Consider the following 20,781-nt stretch of genomic DNA (forward strand, 5'->3'; position numbering starts at 1 on the left):
ATTGCAGCACTTATAAAAAGTGATTTAATGCCTGCCAACAACAAATACATTTGCAATGACACCACTGTGTGTTATGTGCTATCCCACTCCGTGTGCTCAGCCAGCAGCAGCCAGGCTGAGGGAGAAGAGCCTCCTTCCTTCCTCTGCACAACTTTGTCCCCTGCCCCGCTCCTTGGAAAGCCTGGAAGGAAACAAGCATCACGGTGACAACACAATCCCTTCTGTATGTGTTAATCTGGATTTTGTTTGAACTTTTGGAGCTGACCTTGGCTTGAACTGTGTTAAAAACCCTGCCTGGTGTGGACTGACTTGACCCTGCGGTCCCATTTGTCCCCGGTGCCAGCCCTCAGCCCTGTGCTTCAAGCCTTTATTTTACAGACAAAAAGGAACATAACATTACAGCAGATATAGCCAGCGGGCCGGAGCTGCAAGTACTCACTTAGAGGCAAAACTCTCCTCTGATTTCATCCCAAGGAAGTTATTTTTTTGCTTGAGAAGAGACTGACTGAAAACCAAGCAAGAAACTGAAATTATCGCTGTAAACTCTCGCTTTTTATTAGCGGTTTCCCAGCCTGAAGAAAACAGAACCTCCTGAGTGGCTGTGTTACAGTTAAAAGCAAAAAAAAACCCCAACAAACCAACCCAAACCAAGCCCAAGACTGAACTGGGTGTTTGGGGATGGAGTAGGAAGAGGGTGGTTGGTTCTGCATCCCTTGGTGTGGCTGGCTGGAGCTGTAAGATTTGTGGGTTTCGATAGTTTCCTCTCCCTGCCATGACTCAAATGGCTTCTATTAAAAACAAGTAGTGGGAAGGAAATTTCATAAGCTGACAGTCCCATCTCACTCTGCTTGTAGACACAAGCTGGCTGAGATGTAGGAATTTGTGTGGTTACGATGTGTGAGCCCAGGACTGTTTTATCAGCAGGGCTGTGCAGTGCTAGCTCTGACTGTGCACGTTCAGAAGGGTGCAGAGGCTCAGGCTGTTCTGCAAAGCCTCTGATCCTGATCCTACAGCAGAGTGGATGGAAATGGTGCCTCTGCCTCCACACCTGGTCCTTGTCCCGCTGGAAGCAGGGGGATGAAGAAGCAGGGCCCCAACCAAAGTGGGGTGCTGGTTTTCAGAGGAGCCAAGTGGGTGCAAGGCACAGCAAATAAATACCTTGATTTTAACAATCCTGTCCATGCATGCGAGGACGAGGAAATGGGGAGGCAAAACCATGCTAGACTGGCTGCAAAACAGCCACTGATGGCTTTAATTAAAGCCCTCAAGTCAGTAAATACACACAGAGTCTGGTCCAGGGAGATACACAAAGCCCACAGTCAGCCCAGGAACACTCCATGAACATTGCCATTTAAGCAGTTTCTTGTTTAACTTAGATTTATTCAATGACACATGCATTTCTGGACAGATATCTGAGTTCCAATGAACAACTTTTATAACCAAATATGAGAAATCCGTGACTGCAATTAGTCAATTAAGTACATTTCTAAAATACATGACTAGAAGAAAACCGGAGCAAGAGAGAGAATTCTTCCAAAGAACAAAAAAGAAACATTTCCATTTGTAATACTCCTGGCATCGACGAGTATCAGAGGGGAAGAAGGGCAGCAAGGAGATGCAACAAGGAGGGAATAACATCATCAACCCTGTCCACAGAAAGTCCTCCAGTTTCCAGTCTCTCCAGTTCATCCATGACTGCTCGGCACTTCCACAGACGGCGAGAGCTCCTCTGAGTTATGGAGATTCCTCTCCCAGCACAGGGAAAGCAGAGAACGGCTGTGAAACCACGTGCTTGGCCCAAGATGGCTCAGGAATATTTCTCCTCACCCAACCTCTTCCTGAAGACAGCGAGAAAAGAAGGACTGAAGATGGAGCCTCTTGGCGTTGAGCAGGAGCACAGAGTCAGGATGCCGTGGGTGCGTTCCAGGAAGGTTCAAGAGCTGTCAGAATCCATGGGGGTAAGGAGAGCCCTCCCGGGAGCTGGCAGGTGACAGACACAGCGGGATTGTCTGGGAGGGTGTCCCCCTCAGGGGAAGCCCGTGGGGAACAGGCTCAGGGGCTGGTTCTCGTTGGTGGGCAGCGGCGAGCGGTAGCCGTCGAAGTTGCGGGGGATGCTGCCGCTGGTGGAGCCCGAGCTGTTACTGAGCGTCTCTATGCTTCCCTCTCGCTGCAGCTCTGCAAGGGAGAGAGGGCAGGGCCTGGTCAGTGTTGGGGATAAACCCCCAGAGTCGTCACAGAGGTGCTTTACTGACAAATCCCTTCGCTGCCGCACTGCTCTGATATTGGCTCATGGTCCATCTCTGGGCTGATTTGGGAAGGGCTCCCCAGGAATGCCAGCTCCTGGTTCTGCCTCTCTCCAGCTGGGCCCACAGCTGAGCCGAGCCAAAAGGGAGACATTACCTGCTGCCCTTCCCTGGGGCCCAGGCTGCTGCCTCAGGACACGGCAGGACTGCACAGAGGGGATCTCACGGCTGGGCTGGGCAGGGCAGGAAGGGATGGCTGCAGATGGTGCAAAACCTTCCCTCCCAAGGCTGCTGGGCAGAGTGTGTACCAGCAGTGCAGAACCACTGCCATTCCCACCTTGGGAACACCAGGGACTTTCCACAGCCCTTTATCCTGCCCAAATGGCCATAAATAACTCTGCTTTCTCAAGTCAAAGAGAAAACCTCCCCTTTCCTCAGCCGTGCCTCCAAGCAAAAGAGAGAGCAGCCCGGCTGTGCCTCTCCCTCTCCTGGTCACACCCACCCAGACATCTCCCCTCTCTGACCTCCCGGAGCCTTTAGTGCTCCCTAATCTCCAGACAGGAGGATTTTTGTGTGTGCAGGGCATCGTTTCCAGCCGTGGCCTCTCTGTCAGCACTTGAACCCTGCAGCTGACTCGGTGGCCACATGCAGCATCCCCCTGGCAGCACTCAGCGGGGGCACGCAGCAGGGACACGAGGCAGAGCCCAGGGATGGCACAGGAATCCTCCCCCAGGGTGACAGGAGACAAGAAATGTTCTGGGGAGTTGTGATGTGTGACCCAGAGCAGGATTTTGTCCGGGCAGCCTGGGCTGCAGGGGATGAGATGGGGACAGGAGTTTTGGGCAAATTCCTCTTGCTGCCAAAGGGGAAAGAGGACCTGGAGGGGCTACAGGAGAGCTGGATAAGGACTTTTTACAAGGGCATAGAATGACAGGACAAGGAGGAATGGCTTTAAATTGTTCCCTGTGAGGGTGGTGAGACACTGGAATGGAGAAGCTGTGGCTGCCCCATCCCTGGGAATCCTCAAGGCCAGGTTGGATGGGGCTTGAAGCAGCCTGGGACAGTGGGAGGTGTCCCTGCCTATGGCAGGAGATGGAATGAGATGAGCTTTAAGGTCCCTTCCAACCCAAACCCTTCTCTGGTTCCGTGTAAGACTTGCCTGGGTGGAAAGGAGCCGCAGGAGCTGGAGGAGCAGCGCCTGCTCTGCTCTCTGCTAAATATTCCTGCACTTCCACCACTTCCACTGCCTCACCTGGGACATTCAGCCTCCTGCAAACCCCACAGCAGCCCTCTGGCTGCAGTGGGACTCTGATGAGGACAGATCTATACACAAAGCACAGGGAACAGCAAAAAGCTTTTCCCTGGCACAAAAAGCGTCCCAGCCCAGCATCCTCCGGCACTGCCCTGCTCCCCTCAGCTCCTGGGCACTGCGGGCCAGCAGCTCTGCACACACCTAGCAGTGGGGGCTGTGGGATTTAATCCCTCATCCTGGAGCTAACCTGCAGCGAGATAATCTGCCCAGGATACAAGGAAAACAAATCAGCAGGAAGCTGATCACCCTGAAAGCAGCGCTGGTGATGACCTCAGCCGTATTCATCACCGTTTCTTGCCAGTATTTGGTGGAGGAATGTCCGTGTCTAAACCTCTTCATTTTCCTCACATCCTTACTCTCCCATGAGTCCAGGAAGTAAAAACAGTAATTTAAATCAGAAATGAGTGGCGTATCCCACACTAATACTGTGCTTATCCTGTCTGATTTGGGGCTTTTATCTCCCCCAGCACACAGCTGGCTTTGCTTAAAGGTCCCACGCTGGACAGCAGCGCTGGGCTCCCCCAAACCCCTCCTGGGGTGAGCCTGTTCTCTTTCCACCTAGAATCGATTTCCAGGCAAAGCGTTTCCAGCAAGGCCAGGCAGAGGGGCAGAGAGAGGAGTTCTGTTTCCCTGTGCCTCCTGCCCCTGGGGGCCGAGCTCCCGCCCGTCCCTCGGTGCCTGCTGCGGGACCCTGCGCCCTGCCCGGGTGGGATTTGGGGGGGATTCGGGTTTTTCTGCGGGATTCCTGCAGCTGGCAGCTCCCGGCAGCTCTGCGGGGCCTGCCAGGGGGTGGCACTGCGGAGGCTGATGCCAGCCGGGGAAAGGCAGGAGCGGAGGTGCGGGATGTGGAGCGGTGGGCACGGGCAGGGAGGGATTCCCGTCCCGGCTGCGTCCCGCGGCTCCGAGCGCGGCTGCCCCGAGCTCCCCTCGCTGCTGGAAATCCCGACAATTCCTGATGGGGAGGAACAAAACACAGGGTACAGAGGGGCAGAGGCTCTGGAGGGGATTTTCCAGCCCGGTCTGGGTTAGGGGGTGTCCGGCTAAAACCCGGGGAGCTCCCACAGGCCAGTGGCCATCCCGGGGCACGCATTCCCCTGGAACACACAGCCCGGCCCGCTCTGGAACCAATTACCCGGCCGGGCAGGGAGCAGCGTATCCCGACACCCCAGGAAACCCTCAAGTGCTCGGCTGCCGGAGAGCTCTGCCGTGCTCAGGAAATTGGGCTCTTGCCCTCACCCCCGGCTGCTCTGGAGCGTGGCTGGGTCACACGAGGGGGGCAATTAGCCCTAACACGGTCACCAGGGACCCCTGCCCGCCCCGCTGACCCCCAGCACCACGGGCTGCACATCTGCCTGCCTCTCCCCACACTGCTCTGTTTCGTTAATAAAAAAATAAAATATAATAAAATAAAAATTCCAGTGTGTACTGTTGTTCTTCCTCCCAGCCCTCAGAGCAGGCCGGGGCACAGCAGAGGAACATCAGTGGGATTCCCATGGGAAGCACAGACAAGACTGGGAATGGCTCCATGACACGGGGACACCCTTCCTGTTACGGAGTGAGAACTGGAGGACAATTTCTCACAGATCTGGGCAGACCAAACAAGTGCAGCGGGAGCTGCGTGGTGGGGCTGGTGGGTATCAGGAGAGACAGGTCCCTAAAGCCACCCGGGGATGGGACAGCCGAGCCCCCGTGGCACAGCTGAAGGACCTAAAACACCTCACAGAATCACAGAAACACAGAATCACAGAATCACACAATCACACAATCACACAATCACAGAATGACTGGGTTGGAAGAGACCTCCAGGATCATCGAGTCCAACCCAGCCCTAACACCTCAAACTAAACCACGGCACCAGTGCCACATCCAGTTTTTCTTTAAACACATCCAGGGGTGGTGACTCCACCACCTCCCCGGGCAGGCCATTCCAGTACTTTATCACTCTCTCTGTGAAAAACTTCTTCCTAATACCCAGTCTGTATTTCCCTTGGTGCAGCTTGAGGCTGTGTCCCCTCATTCTGTCCCTGGAGAAAGAGCCCAACCCCAGCTGAGCACAGCCACCCTTCAGGGAGTTGCAGAGAGTGACAAGGTCACCTCTAAGTCTTCTTTTCTAAACAACCTCCCAACCTGTAAAGACACACCACACAGCAGGTCAGACCCCTGATGTCCTCTGTGCTGGGAACAGGCTGAAAAACCCAAACCAGGAGCAAATCCCCACGGGAAGATGGGAGTGGGTGGCAGGAGAGCCCAGAGCAGCGGGATCAGGGCTCAGCAGCACTCCAGGGCTGCCCAGGCAGTGATGCTGCTCACTCTGGTGGAGTTTGGCCAGGAATGGACTTGGCCCCAGCAAGTCTGAGGGTTATTGTATCTGCATTCCCCCATGCATACACTGTCGAGATGTATTAACTTCCTTAAATGTACCAGTAAAACAACCTCTTATGATACACTTTAATGAACTTGTACAGTAGCCAACAAATTGTGCATCATATAAAACCCATTCGGCCTTATAGACTCTCTGGCTATTTTGTAATAACTGCAATTTGCTTCTGCTGAAGCAAGATAACCAGGGTTGAGAAGTCAGGCTTTGCAGAAACCTAAATATTTGATTTGGGGGGGAGTGGGTGGGAGAAGGAAGAAAGGGGCCTCTGGGAGCTATTTATGGGGTCAAAATAACATGAGACCTGCTCTTCTCGTAGCGTTTCCAACATCAAGGAAATGAAATACTGTGAGAAGACCAGCACTTGCATTATTTTGGCCCTATAAATGGCTCCCTGAGGCTTTCAGAAGCCCGTGAAAAACAAACACAAATACAAATAAATGCTAATACTAGAAACGTAAATACTAAAACCTGCCCACGTCCCCGGAGGAAACGACTCACAAAGTCCTGCCTGCCCTAAAAAAAAAAAAAAAAAAAAAAAAAAAAAAGGGAAAAAAAGATGAAGGAGCTGGAACATCTGCTGAAGCCATGAGGAGAAAGTCACTTCAGGGGAGCTGGGAACAGCCCAGCCTGCGCTTTTGACAGTAACAGTAATGGGCACCGCTGGCATCACCCAGGGTCCCAGAGTAAGGGGATTTTCAGGGCACACACACACACACTTCCCACCGTGGTGGAGGCAGCAGCAGCAGCAGTGAAACCCTCGTGGCTGCTGGTGTGGGATGGCAAGTGGCCATCCTGAGTCGCTGGCCCACCCCAGGGCAGCCACCCCCTCTCAGGGCACAGCTCTGGGCGTGCAGGAGCACCAGAGGAGCTGGCAGCAGATGCTGGCTGCTCCCTGCTCGGCATCCTGCAGCGTTCCACGAGGAGCTGGAATGGAAACCTTGCAGGAAGCGTTTCTCTGTGCCGATATTCCCGAGCTGCAGCCAGCCCGTCCTGCCCCTGCTCCTCTCCCTGAGCAAGGTGGAGGGAGGAGGAGGAAGGGGAGGAGGAAGAGGAGGAGGAGCTGCTCTGGGGACAGCCCGGGGTCGGCAGCTCTGGGGCAGCGGTGCCCTCCGTTCCAGAAAGCTCCAGGAACTGTCAAAGGACCTCGTCAGATCCAGCGGGGTACAAAGCCCTGCCAAGCCTAAATGTGAAACCATTTTATAGGGCACATTAATTCAGTGCCTGAGGAAAATCCATACGGCCCTCTTTTGCCCGGAACACTCATAAATTATGCTGCCCTTCTCAGCCGTGCTCTCCTGCAGTGGCCCACTCGAAGTCCTGGTATCTCCTTTATGCCCACTCAAAAATCCCCTCTCCAGTGCATTATTATTCCTTCTAATGGTTTTTCCTTCCTCTCTGTTCGCCTTCCCCTCCTTGAGCACGGTTTCCAAATATCCCAAATCGTTTTCTGGAAGAGCTGACTCTTTCCTCTTACCTACGGAGGGGCTGCCCGGGATAAGTGATACAATGACAGCAGCCTGATGTGTCAGGGCAGCGGGGAAGCGGCAGCAACTCTGAATACAAGAATTATTCTTCATCATCTCAAACTGTCACAACACATTACCCTCAAAGCCGCAGCTCGCTGAAGGAGTGACCCTGGACTGAATGGGAGAGTGCTCGGGGAAAGAACTAATTGTAGCCTCTTTTCACACGTCAGTCACTTTTCACAGCACCAAGCCTTTCAAGCTCAACTAATGTCAAGTTCCCTTTTCCTTTGGCTGGGCTGAGTATTTCTGATTTTTGAGGATGGTGTTTTTAAAGGAACAAGGTCTCTGGTGAGGGATGAGGCCAGGGAGGGGAGGGAAGGAAGCGTCGGAGTGAGCACGCATCAGAAAGTCCATCAGATGCCCAAAGACTCGTTAGGAATTAGACAATTAACAAGTAGGAATGCAGGAAGTGGGGTAATGGCCAGCAGAGCCCGAATCTCCTCGATTTCATTTCTGTCATTCACAGCAATTGTTTTGGGGAACTTTGCAGGCCCTGCCGTGCACTGAGGGGCCTCAAAGGCGGGAATGTGCTCGGATGTGGGACAGGCATTTCCAGGGCTGGGGACAGACACAAGGTGCTGCTCACTAAACCTCTCCCCATCCACGGGGGCTCCTGAATGAACAGCTAAAGGCAGAAATTCAAGCCTCCTGTTAAAATCAAAGAGAATTCCCTTTCCTTTTGGAGGGGATTCCCTGCGGAGAGAGCTCTGGGAATGCCAGCCTGGCCCATGCTCTGGGGCAGGCACACACAAGGGCCCTCCACAGCTCCTTGTCTTCCATGAAATCCGGACAGATTCTGTGGCAAGGACTATTTTTTTCACCCTTACATTTACACAATGCCCATCACGGGGGACTCGCAGAACCGACTGGGGCTTCCCGAGTGTTATTTATTAACTGTAATGAATAATAATTATGGAGCTTCTGCCATCTGGATTCTCACTCAAAAGGGCCCTGTTTAAAGGGAATGCTAAAAGGCAATTTGTATTAACACAATGGAAGTCTTGAGGATCTCTTAAACTGTTTGTAATTTACACAAGGCTCCCCAGTGAATGGGTGAGTTAAACATTTTAATTTCACTGATTGCTGCTGGAGGGAGCTGGATGTGCTCCCCCCAGCCCGAGGAGCTCCCACCGGCACTGGTACATGGAAAAGCTCCATCTTTCAGGATTCACACAGCATCCCAAGCTCTGCTGGCTGCTCCTGGCACTATTTCTGTGGGAAACATTCAAATCTGGGCATCACCACTGGTGCCCAGGGCAGTGGGTGCTGCTGCCTGGGACACACGGGGTGAGAAGAGCTCAAAATCCAACGCGAGGTTGGAAACAGCAGCGGGATGAGGAAAAATCGGGGTGCTTGGAAATGACATCACTGCTACTGCACTTGGGAGGTTTTTCTTGAGCATTTCCTCCTCCCCCTTTTTTTTTTAATGAAATGCAATTATGCTAACGAGGGAGCTCTAATTATAATCCATCTCCAGCACCCTTGGCGGCTGCTGGGAGCGAGGGGCTCCAGCCCCGCTGGCAGCTCCGGGATCCGTGGGCAGGGAGGGCACAGGGGGGCACTGCACCCCCAGGGGAACCTGTGCTTTTGGGTATTTGGATCAACAAAAATACAGATTTTTATAAGATTAAACTGCGGTGTAATGAAAGCACTGAGTCCTCATTAAGAACCTTAATTTTCCAAGTTGGTTCTGATTCGAGATGGCTGAAATTTCTGGGCCAATGTGTGTTGCTCCTTTCCAAAGGCAGCACAGGGAAAAAGACAGTTCCCAGTTTTATATATTGCTATGATTACAATTTCAGGTTGTTATGATAATGTTCAGAAGTCAATTAAAGCTGCTCTCTGTCCCTTGTGCCTGTTCACCTGCCTGACACTCAGCACAGTGGGACCAAATTCCTGCCATGCTCTGGGTGGCTGTGACAGACCTGCCCCTCAGAAATGTTTCTTTTTCCCTTTTTTGTAAACCCAGCAGTTTCACAAAAGAAATTTTAAACTCTTTCCAACTGCAGAAATTAAAAAAAAAATTAAAACAATGGCATCTGAACACTGAAAATCAATTCCTGTATTCAAACTGTCTCATCCTGTCACAACCTGGAAGATGCTGAGACGCCACTAAAGCACCTCCATTAAATTTGCAAGTAAAGACTGCCTGAGCAACTTCTGTGAAATCAGGGTTCAGTGGCCTATGTAAAAAATATTAATCACTGTCAAACTACCTTACAACAGCTCCAGAGCTGAATCCACACAGAGCTGGCTCGTGCCATGCACTCGGAGATGAAAGCTGGCATCCTGGAACAGAGGTGGCAGCATCCAGCAAGGGGATGGGGAGGTACAGGAGGTACAGGAGCAGGAGAGAACCAGGGGAATGAAGACAGAGCCTTCTGAACATCAGAGCCCCTCTGAGACCACAAATCTCATTTCTAGTGCCTGATTTCACTGCAGGGATGCCAAACAACTTAACACTTGCACAACAGGGAGGGCACCTGAGCTTACAGAAATGTCCTGGTCTGCTTCAGGCACAAAGAGATCGGTGAGGAAAGGACAAAACATTTCCCTGCATGAACTTTAAACAGGTTGTTTGCTCCTTTAAAAAGAGCACCCAGAAGGCTCCATGTGACTCCAGCCCATGGAGTAGGAGACCCAAGACTCTGGCATCTCGCCAGACTTGACTCTGAGCATTTTATGGAAGGTTAAAAGTGCACCAGATAAAGAACTGGCATTTAGAGGGAGAATATTCTTCAAGATAGGCACTTTCACAATGACTTCCAGTGCTTTTAAAAAATAATCTCAAGTTTCCTAGAGCTGTATATTTTTGTAAAGAGGTTTAGGATGTTTTCCTACATAAATGGCTCTTCAGAAGGATGAGTCGCTGATTTTAGCCAGAATGTGAAATCTCAAAAGCTGTGACAGTCAAACAGAAAATCATTTCTGCAGCCCATCACATCCTGCAAGCCTGTGACTCCTTGTGCAAGATTTACAGATGAGGTTTTTGAATGAATGTGCAGCGATGGCTGCTTGGGTTTAAAGGAATTCTCTCTTGCCCCATCCTGAAAGTTTCACTGTGCTGCTACTCCGAATTCCTGTAAGATATCCTATGTGGAATACAAGATTTCCTGTGCCAGCCAGTGAGTGCAGACAAGTTTTTTAATGCATTTAGGCAGAACTATCTTGCATCTTTGGTTACGCAAGCGGCACATCTGTGTATATCAGACCAAAAGCATTCGCAGAGAAAACACTGTATTAAAATTCCTGGGTTTGGTCTCTCATTCCCAGGGTTATGGGAGTGCCTTGGATTGCTCAACACTGACCCCTCTGTCAGCCTCTGCTCCACGAAGGAAATTACCAATTCAAAGTAAAATGCATGTTCATGACACCTACCACGTCCTGCACCCGCTGAACCCTGGGGATGTTGCTCAGAAATGCTGGAGGCAGAGCTCCTGTTCCTGGAACCTCCTCTGTCCACAGCAGGTGTGGACCTGAGCATCCCCTTCCCTCCAGAGCAGCAGTCTCAGGACACAGGTCGTGTCCCAGAGGTGGCTGCAGCAAAGACAGGGATGGCCAGGAGCCCTCAGGGAGTGCAGGGGGTCCCTCCTCCTCCTCCTCGGGCTCAGCCAAACAGTTCCAGCAAAAACCTGGGTAAGGAAAAGCTGCCTGAAGGTCAAACCCACAAACCTGGTGATGACCTCAGGGTGTGGGCAGTGACTGCTGAGGTTCTGAATGAGAATTTCACACCTGACCCTCCAAATCTCAGTTTCTTTCCCATCTAAGATCTAATTCTATCCTCTGTGTGATGCCACCTCAGCATCTGGGCTCCTGAAGCCTCTCAGGTGATCAGAGAGCCCCAGGGTGGAGTGCAGTGCTCAGTGTGGCCCTGTGCATCTCACACGTGTGCTCTCTGTGCCCCTGACACACACACACACACTGCCCAGCTCACTTCAAATGTATTAAATTACAAAGCAAAGCTGTTCTGGCACAACTTCTAGCACTTCTGACACCAAGTGGCCTTTTGGGCCAGTGAGAGGCTCTGGGCTGTTCCCCTGGTGCAGATTGATGCTGAGGAGGAAGCTAGACCAGACTGGAATTTGGGTTTGATTCAAAGGAAAAGTTAAAAAGTTTGGGGGGGGAGCAGATGCTCAGCTGGTCCGAATCAGGAGGGTTTTGTTGAATGCACGAAATGATGTCACCACAGCCTCAGCCCTGTCTGCTCCTCTGAGCAGCTCAAGGCTCTCCAGTTGGGAGAGCTCAGGTGCAGAGCAGGACCAGCCTCCTCCTCCCACCTCCCTGGCAGCAGTTCAGTGTCACCGAGGAGCTCCAAACCCATCCAAATCATCCTAGTTCTGAATGCAATTTATTTAGTCTGTTCACTCATTTTTTTTAAAGATTATGTTGACAAGGCTGCTTCGAGCAGAGCAGCTTTGTAAACACAGCCCTAATTTTACAAAGCACTCAGAGCTCGCAGTCATCCCCTTAAAATCACAGCTCTACCTTGACTGGGTATTAACCCAGCCTGGAAAAACAACAGCCCAGTCTCGTGGGCTCTCTCTCTTGCAGGTCTGCTTGAGGCTCTTAATACACTCTCTCATTTATATAGCTCCAAATTCTGATGTTAGACATAAATATGAGAGAGCCTCGATAAAAATGACATTCAAAGCTTAATTCATCCCTTTGTTAGCGGAGCTCTTGAACACAGCAATTCACATTTGTGCTCCTGAAACCAGAAGGCAGCTGGAAATAGTAACTTCAACATTTTTGCTTTTTGAAAGTCACATTTTAAAACCCGTTCCAAGCATTGATTCTATTACACTCCATCTTTGTAGCTGCACCCTTACAAACCTGTGGATGAGCTGCAGCTGGTGGAGGAGCTGGTGGAAGGCAACTCTCTGTGAGACCTGAAAGACCTAATGGCAAACCAAGGCATTCCTCTGGCCACATCCCCCAGGAAAGGCAATTTAAATCACGATTCTGCCCTGCATTTAGGCACCTGGCAGTGAAGCTCACATAACTACCTGCTCCTCGTGTTGTGCTCTTCTGCAGACTTTCTGCTGGCATTTTTACTGAAAAATCTCCCTTTTGAAGGCTCAGCTACCTGCATGAACATCTGCAGTGGGCTGGACACATTCCCCTTTTTATGGGGAAGCTTCAAACAGGGTTTCTTCATTTTCCAAATGCATCCAACCGATTTGTCATTTTCCTCCCTCTCCGTTTTTTTCTGGTCAGGGGATGGTGCACACAATATTGAGCAATAATAACCAGAGGAGGATGAAAACTGCAGCTTGAGAAGCGAGCTCAGGATGTGATTCCTCCTCACCGGATGCCTGGAAGATGTCACTGAAATTCCCTCTCCCTTAGTGCAACCCGTGTGGAGCCAATATGAACTCCCTGCAAAGTGCTTAAAACCCCATTATTTATAATAACTGTTAAATGATGAGACATTGTTTACCCAGATTGTAAGATAAATTCTCACTTACAGAATGCTTGCCTGACTGTCCTGAGCGTCATCTGGTTTTTATTTAAATGCAAAATGAAATTAGGCTCCCAATAACACAGCAGAAGAATTCAATAAGATGGGGCTTTTCACTTACAGTTTAATATTAACATTTTCCCATAAATGTTAATGAATAAAAGTCTACTGTTTTATATATTATCCATGGTGGGGAGACAGCAGGCTAGGAATGGAAGGAAAGCTAATCTTTTCATACCACAAATTAGGATATATGCTTCAAGGAGGACTAAGTGTTCCCAGCACTGCCAGGGACCTGGCCACAACCCTCCCTCCCCTGGGGGCAGCCACCAGAGCTGATCCATGGGGATGCTCCAGGGAGTCTCCACTGATCACTGAGATCCTCCCCGAGCCAAAATCCCTCTGGGTTCCTCTCTCATTTCCCCTGGCCCTCTCTTTCTCCCTGCCACAGCCCCTAAGGCACACTGTGAACACCAAACACCCAACACCACCACTGTCCAGCAAGGCCTGGCGCTCTCAGGCTGCACCACGGAGAACAAGGCAGGATTTTTGGGGAAATCAGGTGACTCTTCGTGTGATATTCTGTCAGAGGAAGGTGCAGGGGTGACGGGAGGGGAGGGCACAGCTGCAGGCCACACCACAATGGCAGAAATGATGCAGCACCCGAGGGAAGAAGCACCTGGAGCTGGCAGAGGTGGCACTTGGAGCTCCCAGAGGAGCTGAGGCTGCCAGGAGCAGATGCTGTGGTGGGAGAGGGGCTGAGAGGACTGGAAGCTGCAGGGCCAGGGGTTGGCTCACACTGCAACGTTTGCCTTGCCTTGGCTCTTGAGTTTCCATTTCCTGCAGAGGGTTTGCTGTGTTAATGTGTGTTTTGCTGTTTGGTGACTCATACTTCATCCTACCTCTCTAATAAGTGTTCGTTTAACAGTTTGACTGCTTAACAATTTATTGCACAAATGGGTTCCCATTCCACAGCCTCCTCTCCCATGTCCCCTGGAGAGGGCAATGCTTTGTTTATGAGAGATTTGTACAGCCTGTGCTGCTCATCCCCAAAATCAGCAAATGCCCAACCCCTCTCTGGGGCTGCTGGGCTTGGGAGGAGGGACAGGAACTGTCTTGTCTTTATTCTGCCACCACCTCAGCAGCTGCACGAGGTTTTGGCTCACCAAACAGCTGTAAAAATACCAGTCCTGGTTCAAATGCTGGGAGACCAGGGCTCTCACACTTACTGAGAGAGATACGCTTGCCGTAAGTCATATCCTACACAAAAACACCATAGAAAGACTCCTAGAAGGCATGACAAGGTAATTATGGGAATTACAGATGGAAAAATCCTCTTGTCTCCTGCCCCATTCCCAGTGTGGGACTGCTCGGTGTGGGGCAGGCTTCAGGCCTCAGACTTTTAAAAGGAAGATTTAATAAACACTAAGAAATATTTCTAAATATTTAGAAAACCCAAAATAACAGATTTCCGAGCCAAGCTGTGCAAACAGAAAATGAATTTAGAAAACTTGTTAAAAACCCAACAGCTTTGGCGTGCACCAAAATATCTCTGGGCAGCAGGAGCCAGCTCCTGGGCAGGATGCTGGGAGGATGCTCAGCCCTGGCTGGAACACCCACCCTGGCTCTCCTCTTGCTCCCCCTGGAATCAGCAGCAGAAGCCTCAGGGATGCAAACAGCTCCAGGCTTTAGGAGGGACTCAGCATGCTGACAATCAACTGTGAGCAAAGCCAAGCTAGACAGGACAGAGCTTTGAACTTTGCTGTGAAATTCTGGAGAGCTGCAGTTAATTTGCTTAATCATTAGGAGGAAAAAGCACAACCCCAAGTAAACCAAAAGAAAAAAAAAACCCAACACAGCAGCAAATCTCCAAGGAAAAAGGGAACTGTGTCTCTGTTCACTGCTTTTGAGACAAAGCACTGGAAGAAAAATGTCCAGTTCCAATAATGTCATAACCTGATTACAGCCTGACCAGAAGAGCTAAAACACTTGCAGAACAATGAGTAAGAAATTAAGTTTTAAATTGAGTGCTGGCCCTACCTCGTGTCACTTCTTTATATTCCAGTAGAAAGGACAATGCTGAGCTCATTCCATATCGAGCAGAGGGAGATGCCTGGATGCAGACACCATTTAGTCATCTCCTATATGTTCCTCCCCATTTCTTTCTCTGGGAGGAATGACAAATCCAGGAATGTGACTGCACTTTCTTTTATTATGATATTGATTTTTCCTGCAGAGGGGAAAGTGCATCTCTCCCCTACAGGTCTGTGCGCTGGCAGGGAAGGGTTAACAAAATGTTTATCACAAAGCTGGCTTCAGAGTTGAAAGTAATGTGATCAGTAATGAATTTTGTGTTACATTAGGTTGTATAAATGGACAGACAAGCGCAGACAACAAGTGGCCAGGAGTCGGGGCTAATCTAATGATGTAAAAATAGAGACAGCACCAATTATACTTGGGGCCAGCTCAGAGCTCCTGCAGGGACTGCAAATGAATAGGTACAAATCAAATTACTGACTAATAGACGCACTACAAGAGAGGGCAGTCAATGCTAAATACATTAGGGCCTTGTGACCTCTCTGCTCTGAACAGCAGAATCCTAAATTTGACTTAAAAAAAAGGAAAATCAAAGAAACTCTTGTTCATTTAAGGGGAGCAGCAGAACAATGTTATTTGTGGAGTGACTTGAGACACTTTGATATTTTTTTGGTTTGTCCCCCTATGGCCATGTTAGGTGCGTGGCCCTTGGGAAGCTGGGAGAGGGTTTGCTTTTAGAACAAGGGGAAATACTCTTTGTGCAAAAGTTAAGACCTGATAACAATACAGTTATGTTACATACCAAAACATTTCAAAGCCATGTGCCTCTTTGTGGTGATGTTTTTTACTGCTACTTCACGGGCTGTGTCTGTATCAAAAATAAAATATTTCTTAAAAAAAATGCCTTGATTTAATAAGAAGAGAAAGAAAAGGAATCTCCCCACACCACAGTTGATAATAAGCAAATGCAGTTGATCAAGTTTGTTATCAAATGGCAGAAAGTCAGAGGTGTCTTGTGGCATCAGTGCTCCCTTTAGAATTTTTCTACAAACAGCAATGAATCTGAATTCACATCAGAAATATTCATGGATTCACACCCCCTTCTCTTAAATAATGTGACCTGGAAGAAATTCCAGTAAAAACTCCCAGGGCTGGTGGCAAGATTGGATTTGGAGATGGGAAATTACTGGGAAATTAAAAATGCCCTTGTTGGGCCTGCCCAGGGCTGTGGGATGGGGCTGCTCAGGGACAGGAGAGAGCAAGAACCCCACACTGAAGTGATTCAAATCCCCAAATCTGTGCGAGGCCAGTGCTCCTCTTGTCCAGCACTTCTGAAATGGTGGCTCCTAAAGAGCCTGAATTTTCCTTTCTTTTCAACCAGGCCCATCCAAACCTTTTGTAGGAAGAACTGCACTGAGCTCCTGACTTATTGGAGGGGGTAATTTAATCTCTGACCCTGGGATGAAGATTGTGAAAGTTCAAAGGCTGCTTTTAGCATCGATGTTATTTGATCCAGCAGTGGGTTCGCTGCCCAAGCTGGGTTTGCACTGAACCTGTGCAGAAATCTCCTGGCAGAAATGCTCTTCAGGGGGAAAATAATTTGCTCTGTGTATCTACAGCCCATGTCTGAGTTAGGATAAAAAACAGCTGAGGAGAGAGAAGGGGAAAACTGTCTTAGAGAAATTAAAGAGGGAGGAAGAAAGGAAAGAAGGAAGGGAGGGAAGGAAGGAGAGAGGGAGGGGAAGGTAGCACTGAAAGCTCTAAATCTAAAAAGGGCTAATCCTGTTCCTGAAACTAAATGTGCAGGTTACACCTATGTCCAGGTGGCTGCTGATCTTTGAACAACCCTTGTGAGTACAGATGTTTTCTCCTCTGGAAGGACGGTCCTTGCATGGGAGCCACTGGCTTGTTCTCCTCCCGTTGCCTCCCACCTCAGCCAGGCACCCCAGGAAATGTGTGACTTCTCTTCTCCAACCCCCAATTTCACAGGAAGGTTTCAAAACCATCCCTCTGCAAAGCTCAAAGGTGCCCAGACCTGAGTTAGGCTCGGGTTTTGGCTGGGGACCAGGACCCGAAGTGCCTGGAGCCCCCATCCCGGCTTTCCTACGGGCCATTCCCTAAGAGCACATCTAATTAGCTCCACTTACTTACATCCCATTAATCAGGTTAAAGAGTTTGCTTCAACATATGAGCTTCCTTCAGCACATTATGAGTTTGTTCATGAAATCTGGAAGGAATCCAGATGGTTTCCTCTGAGGGCCAGAGGTGCACCTCACTGTGCTTCCCGTGACAGACTTGGAGGTTTGCAGCAGTTTTGGAAGAAAGATGCATTTCAAAAAACATCCTGTTGCTCCCCTACTACAGGCTGATTTCAATTATTAAGCCTAGAAGTGATCAAAATACGCTGGAAAGCCCAGAAAACAAACTTGCTGAAGGAGTAAGTGAATCACAGGGTTTACTAATTACAGTATTTTTGGAGGGAAAGGTTTCTAGCCTGAGCTGGCAATTTCTTCCTGTCCAGCTTGAGTGGAATCCTGTCAGAGATATTTGTTTCCTGGAAGCAGAGTTTCATAAATCATAATCCTAGGGTGAGGTTTTTTTTGGGGGGAATGCAATATGAAGCTCCAGCACACACTTAAGAACTGCACTGCAAATGTAAATATTGTAGCTGCTTGAAAACAAAGCTTTGCAAGCAAGAGAGGGCACTGACCACTAACATTTGTGTCTAGACTTGCATAATTTTTTTCTTCTCAGAGAGAGTTTGACAGAAACTGAAACAGCAAAAACATCTTTTTGCATCTTTGCCAATTTACGCCTTCCTTGGAATTAAATGTGTCTCTGGGCTGACAGCTTATGTACAGCAGACTCCCCTTCAGACAGACATGGGTTGTCTGAATAATTGGCTAGCAAGGGGAAAAGCTGGCTGCCCAATCAGGCCAACTAGCTGGACAACTGGAGTTATCATTTAGGTCACAGGAAAAGGAGATTTTTAGGGGGTCATTTTCCAGACCTGGTTCTTCTCCCGCCCACTGTCCGACAGCCCTTGGCATGAGCTGGAGGTGGAAAAGCCCCATTCTAACCCCCCTTCCCTGCAGATTATTCCTGATGCTTTCAGCACCCTCCAGTTTGATGTTGGTGCTGTGACAGATCTTTGGGGATTTCTGCCCCTGCCAGCAGCCAGAGCTGGGGTTGGTGCTGCCATCCCTGCTTTGCCACGGGGCAGGCACCAAAGATTTGGGAGTATCAGCAGCCCAAAGTGCTCTGTGCACCACGAGCACACACTTCCTCCACAGCCCTGCAGCCTATCAGCCCTGATTTCTATATAAACCTACGTGTCAGCTATGCCCTAACAGTTAAGGCATTAAAAGAATCTATTTATCTCTTGCCATTAAGTGCATGTCAGGACCAGTCGAGCACTTGACGAGCTGCCACTCACTGTCCACCCTGCTGCCCAGTTTTTGTCCACACACTGGACCCCAGCACTGCACATGCACAAATCTTCACGTTCCCAGCTAGAAATGTTCATTAATTTGTGCTGCAGTTTGAGCAAGAGCTCGCAGGTTTTGTTAAATCTCTGCAAAATCTATTTAAGGACTGAAGAGAATCCACAGTGCACTGACAGGAGTTTAAGCATGCACACCGTAAAGGCATGAATTTAAGTAAGTTATTTTAGGATTATTAAAAGGATTATAAAGTCCATAATTTTGAGTCCAATGCAGAAATATAAACACTGGTTTTCAAAGAAGCAGCAAGAGAGAAATCAACTACCAACAAACAAAGCTCCAGTATCCTTTTCTGCTGAACTTTTTGCTGTCATTTCACTGTGGTGAGTGGGCAGCAGAGAACCCAAGGAGGAAAACTGAGTTTTTTCAAAGATAATTCAGTTCAGCCAAGCCTGGTTACGATGAAAGTAGTTTGGGGGAAGTGAAAGCTCTCCTACTTGTTATGAGCCAACAAAGACACCTCTTTTTTTGAAGTGAGGGTAATGCAGCTCCACACTTATCTCTGCCCATTTATTAAGCAGCAGACAGATGTGAGCCCTTCCCTGTGCTCCCCAGGCTGAGGAATGGTGCTGGCAGCCAGCTCCAGCCCACTCCCTGTGTGAGTGCAGCTCTCCAGGTACATCTGAGCAGGGGAGAACTCTGTCTGTCTGTCTGTCTGTCTGCTAAAGAGGAACAGCTCAAGAGCTGTTAGGGGATGGAAGTGGAAAGGGCACAGGAGTTCACCCTCTTATCACCAGGTTTTCTCTGCTGCTCTGAGTCACCGCATGCCCAAATCCTGAGAATAAAGTGTGTTAGTGGTGGAGAGGATCCCAGGGCAGCACAGAGTGTTAATGACAGGCAGAGGAGGGTGCTGGGGTGGGGTGAGCTGGGTCAGTGCTCATGTTACTCATTACTGCTGCGTAAAATCGCTGCTCTGAGATGGCATCTATCTTACACTCATTAGGGAGATTTATGGCTATGCAGCAAGGGCTGGGAGAAATCTCTTTGGATGAATATTAACTCAGTGATGGCATCTCTATAAACAGCCCCTTTCTGTCTTTGACACCTGCAGCACTGCGAGCCTCTTGTGCCAAAGAAGTTGGCACTGGCTGCCATCAGCTGGGTTTGGGGAAAATGGAAGGGAAACACAGAGCCCTGTCTCTGACAAAGTTCGTGGTTTACAATATAATGCACTGTCAAGTCTCCAGGGCAGCCAGTCACCCTAACCTGGCACATCTGGAAGGCTTCAGCTTTCAGAGGAGGCATTCCCCTCACCTTTCCCCTCCCATACACAGCCTGAGGGGTGCTGACCCATTATCAGCAGTGGATACCCTCCCAAAGTTCACACTGATCCCAGCCTGGGTCAGTAAGTGATGAAATATGTGCCTTTCTCTCTTTTCACAGCCTGCTTTTTCCACCTTCCCAGCCCTTTACAGACATGAGCTGATTAAAGTCCACACCAGCAACGTGAGGCATCTCTGTCCTCACTGGAGCTCTGCAGTCATGGACTCATGAAAAGTCTTGGCCAAGACAAAAAGCTGCTGAGGATTTGCACCAGAGCTGCAGCAAACCCACTCTTAGTATTCAGCCAAGCCTTTCTGTTAACTCCAAATCTAACTCATCCTTTGATTTCACCTCTCTCAAGATGGAAATCAGAGGAAGGAGAGTTGGGAAGTGACCAGCTGGGTTACGAAGGTGTTTCTGCACTGCTCAGCCTGGTTACTGCTGCCTGTACCTACAGACAAGGGTCAAATCCTGCTGCTCTGCCTCCTCCTCCTCCAGGCTGTGGGAAGCTGCTGCAGTTTGGCACCTGCTCTACAGTGAGCAAAGTCAGGGTGAGCCCTGATGGGAGGAGCAGGGAGAGCTCAGAGCAGCACATGAGAGATGTGAGGGCAAGAGCAAAGGGAAGAGACAGCTCCTGCTCCTCCTGGAAGATCCAGAGGTTGGCATTCCCACACCTTCCTGCTGGTTTCTCCTCTTCTGCCTTCCCAGGCAAGCTGCCAGGAGAGTGAGAAGTGAGTTGGCAGCTGATGTTAGGGGCCACCATCACCCTGAGGTGTTTTCACTGGAGGTGTTTTTTGGAACAAGTCGGAATTAATGGATACAACAAACCCACAATAACCGTGCTTTGATTTCTGAGCATCCCCTACCACAGGGCCCCTTCTGACAGGGTAATCTCTGATGTGCCATTCCATTTACTTAAACAGATGATACAATTTATCAATATAATGGACACTGATGAAGATGGATTAATTTGGATTACAGAACCAGCGTTTCACAGTGGCTCTATCCAGGACACAAAATGAGGATATGTGTGATAATGGCATCATTTGGAGCAGG

At 49.6% G+C, this 20,781-nt stretch overlaps 1 protein-coding gene across 6 annotated transcripts in view; it reads right to left on the reverse strand.

Moving 5' to 3' along the window:
- Nucleotides 1-530: 530 nt before the first annotated feature.
- BCAS3 (BCAS3 microtubule associated cell migration factor) overlaps nucleotides 531-20,781 on the reverse strand; it is a 300,416-nt gene continuing 280,165 nt past the window's right edge. For 2 of the 6 annotated variants that reach the window (XM_063402849.1, XM_063402845.1), the window contains exons 24-25: nucleotides 15,762-15,827; nucleotides 531-2,175 (exon numbers count right to left, since the gene is read on the reverse strand). In XM_063402849.1, coding sequence (XP_063258919.1) covers nucleotides 2,027-2,175; nucleotides 15,762-15,827 — 215 coding nt within the window. In that variant the 3' untranslated portion in view covers nucleotides 531-2,026. The remainder of the gene's footprint in view (nucleotides 2,176-15,761; nucleotides 15,828-20,781) is intronic. The other 4 variants (XM_063402852.1, XM_063402848.1, XM_063402847.1 and 1 more) reach the window with 3 other exon arrangements.

This window comes from Prinia subflava, chromosome 8 (assembly GCF_021018805.1).
Source record: "Prinia subflava isolate CZ2003 ecotype Zambia chromosome 8, Cam_Psub_1.2, whole genome shotgun sequence".
NCBI classification, from domain to species: domain Eukaryota; kingdom Metazoa; phylum Chordata; class Aves; order Passeriformes; family Cisticolidae; genus Prinia; species Prinia subflava.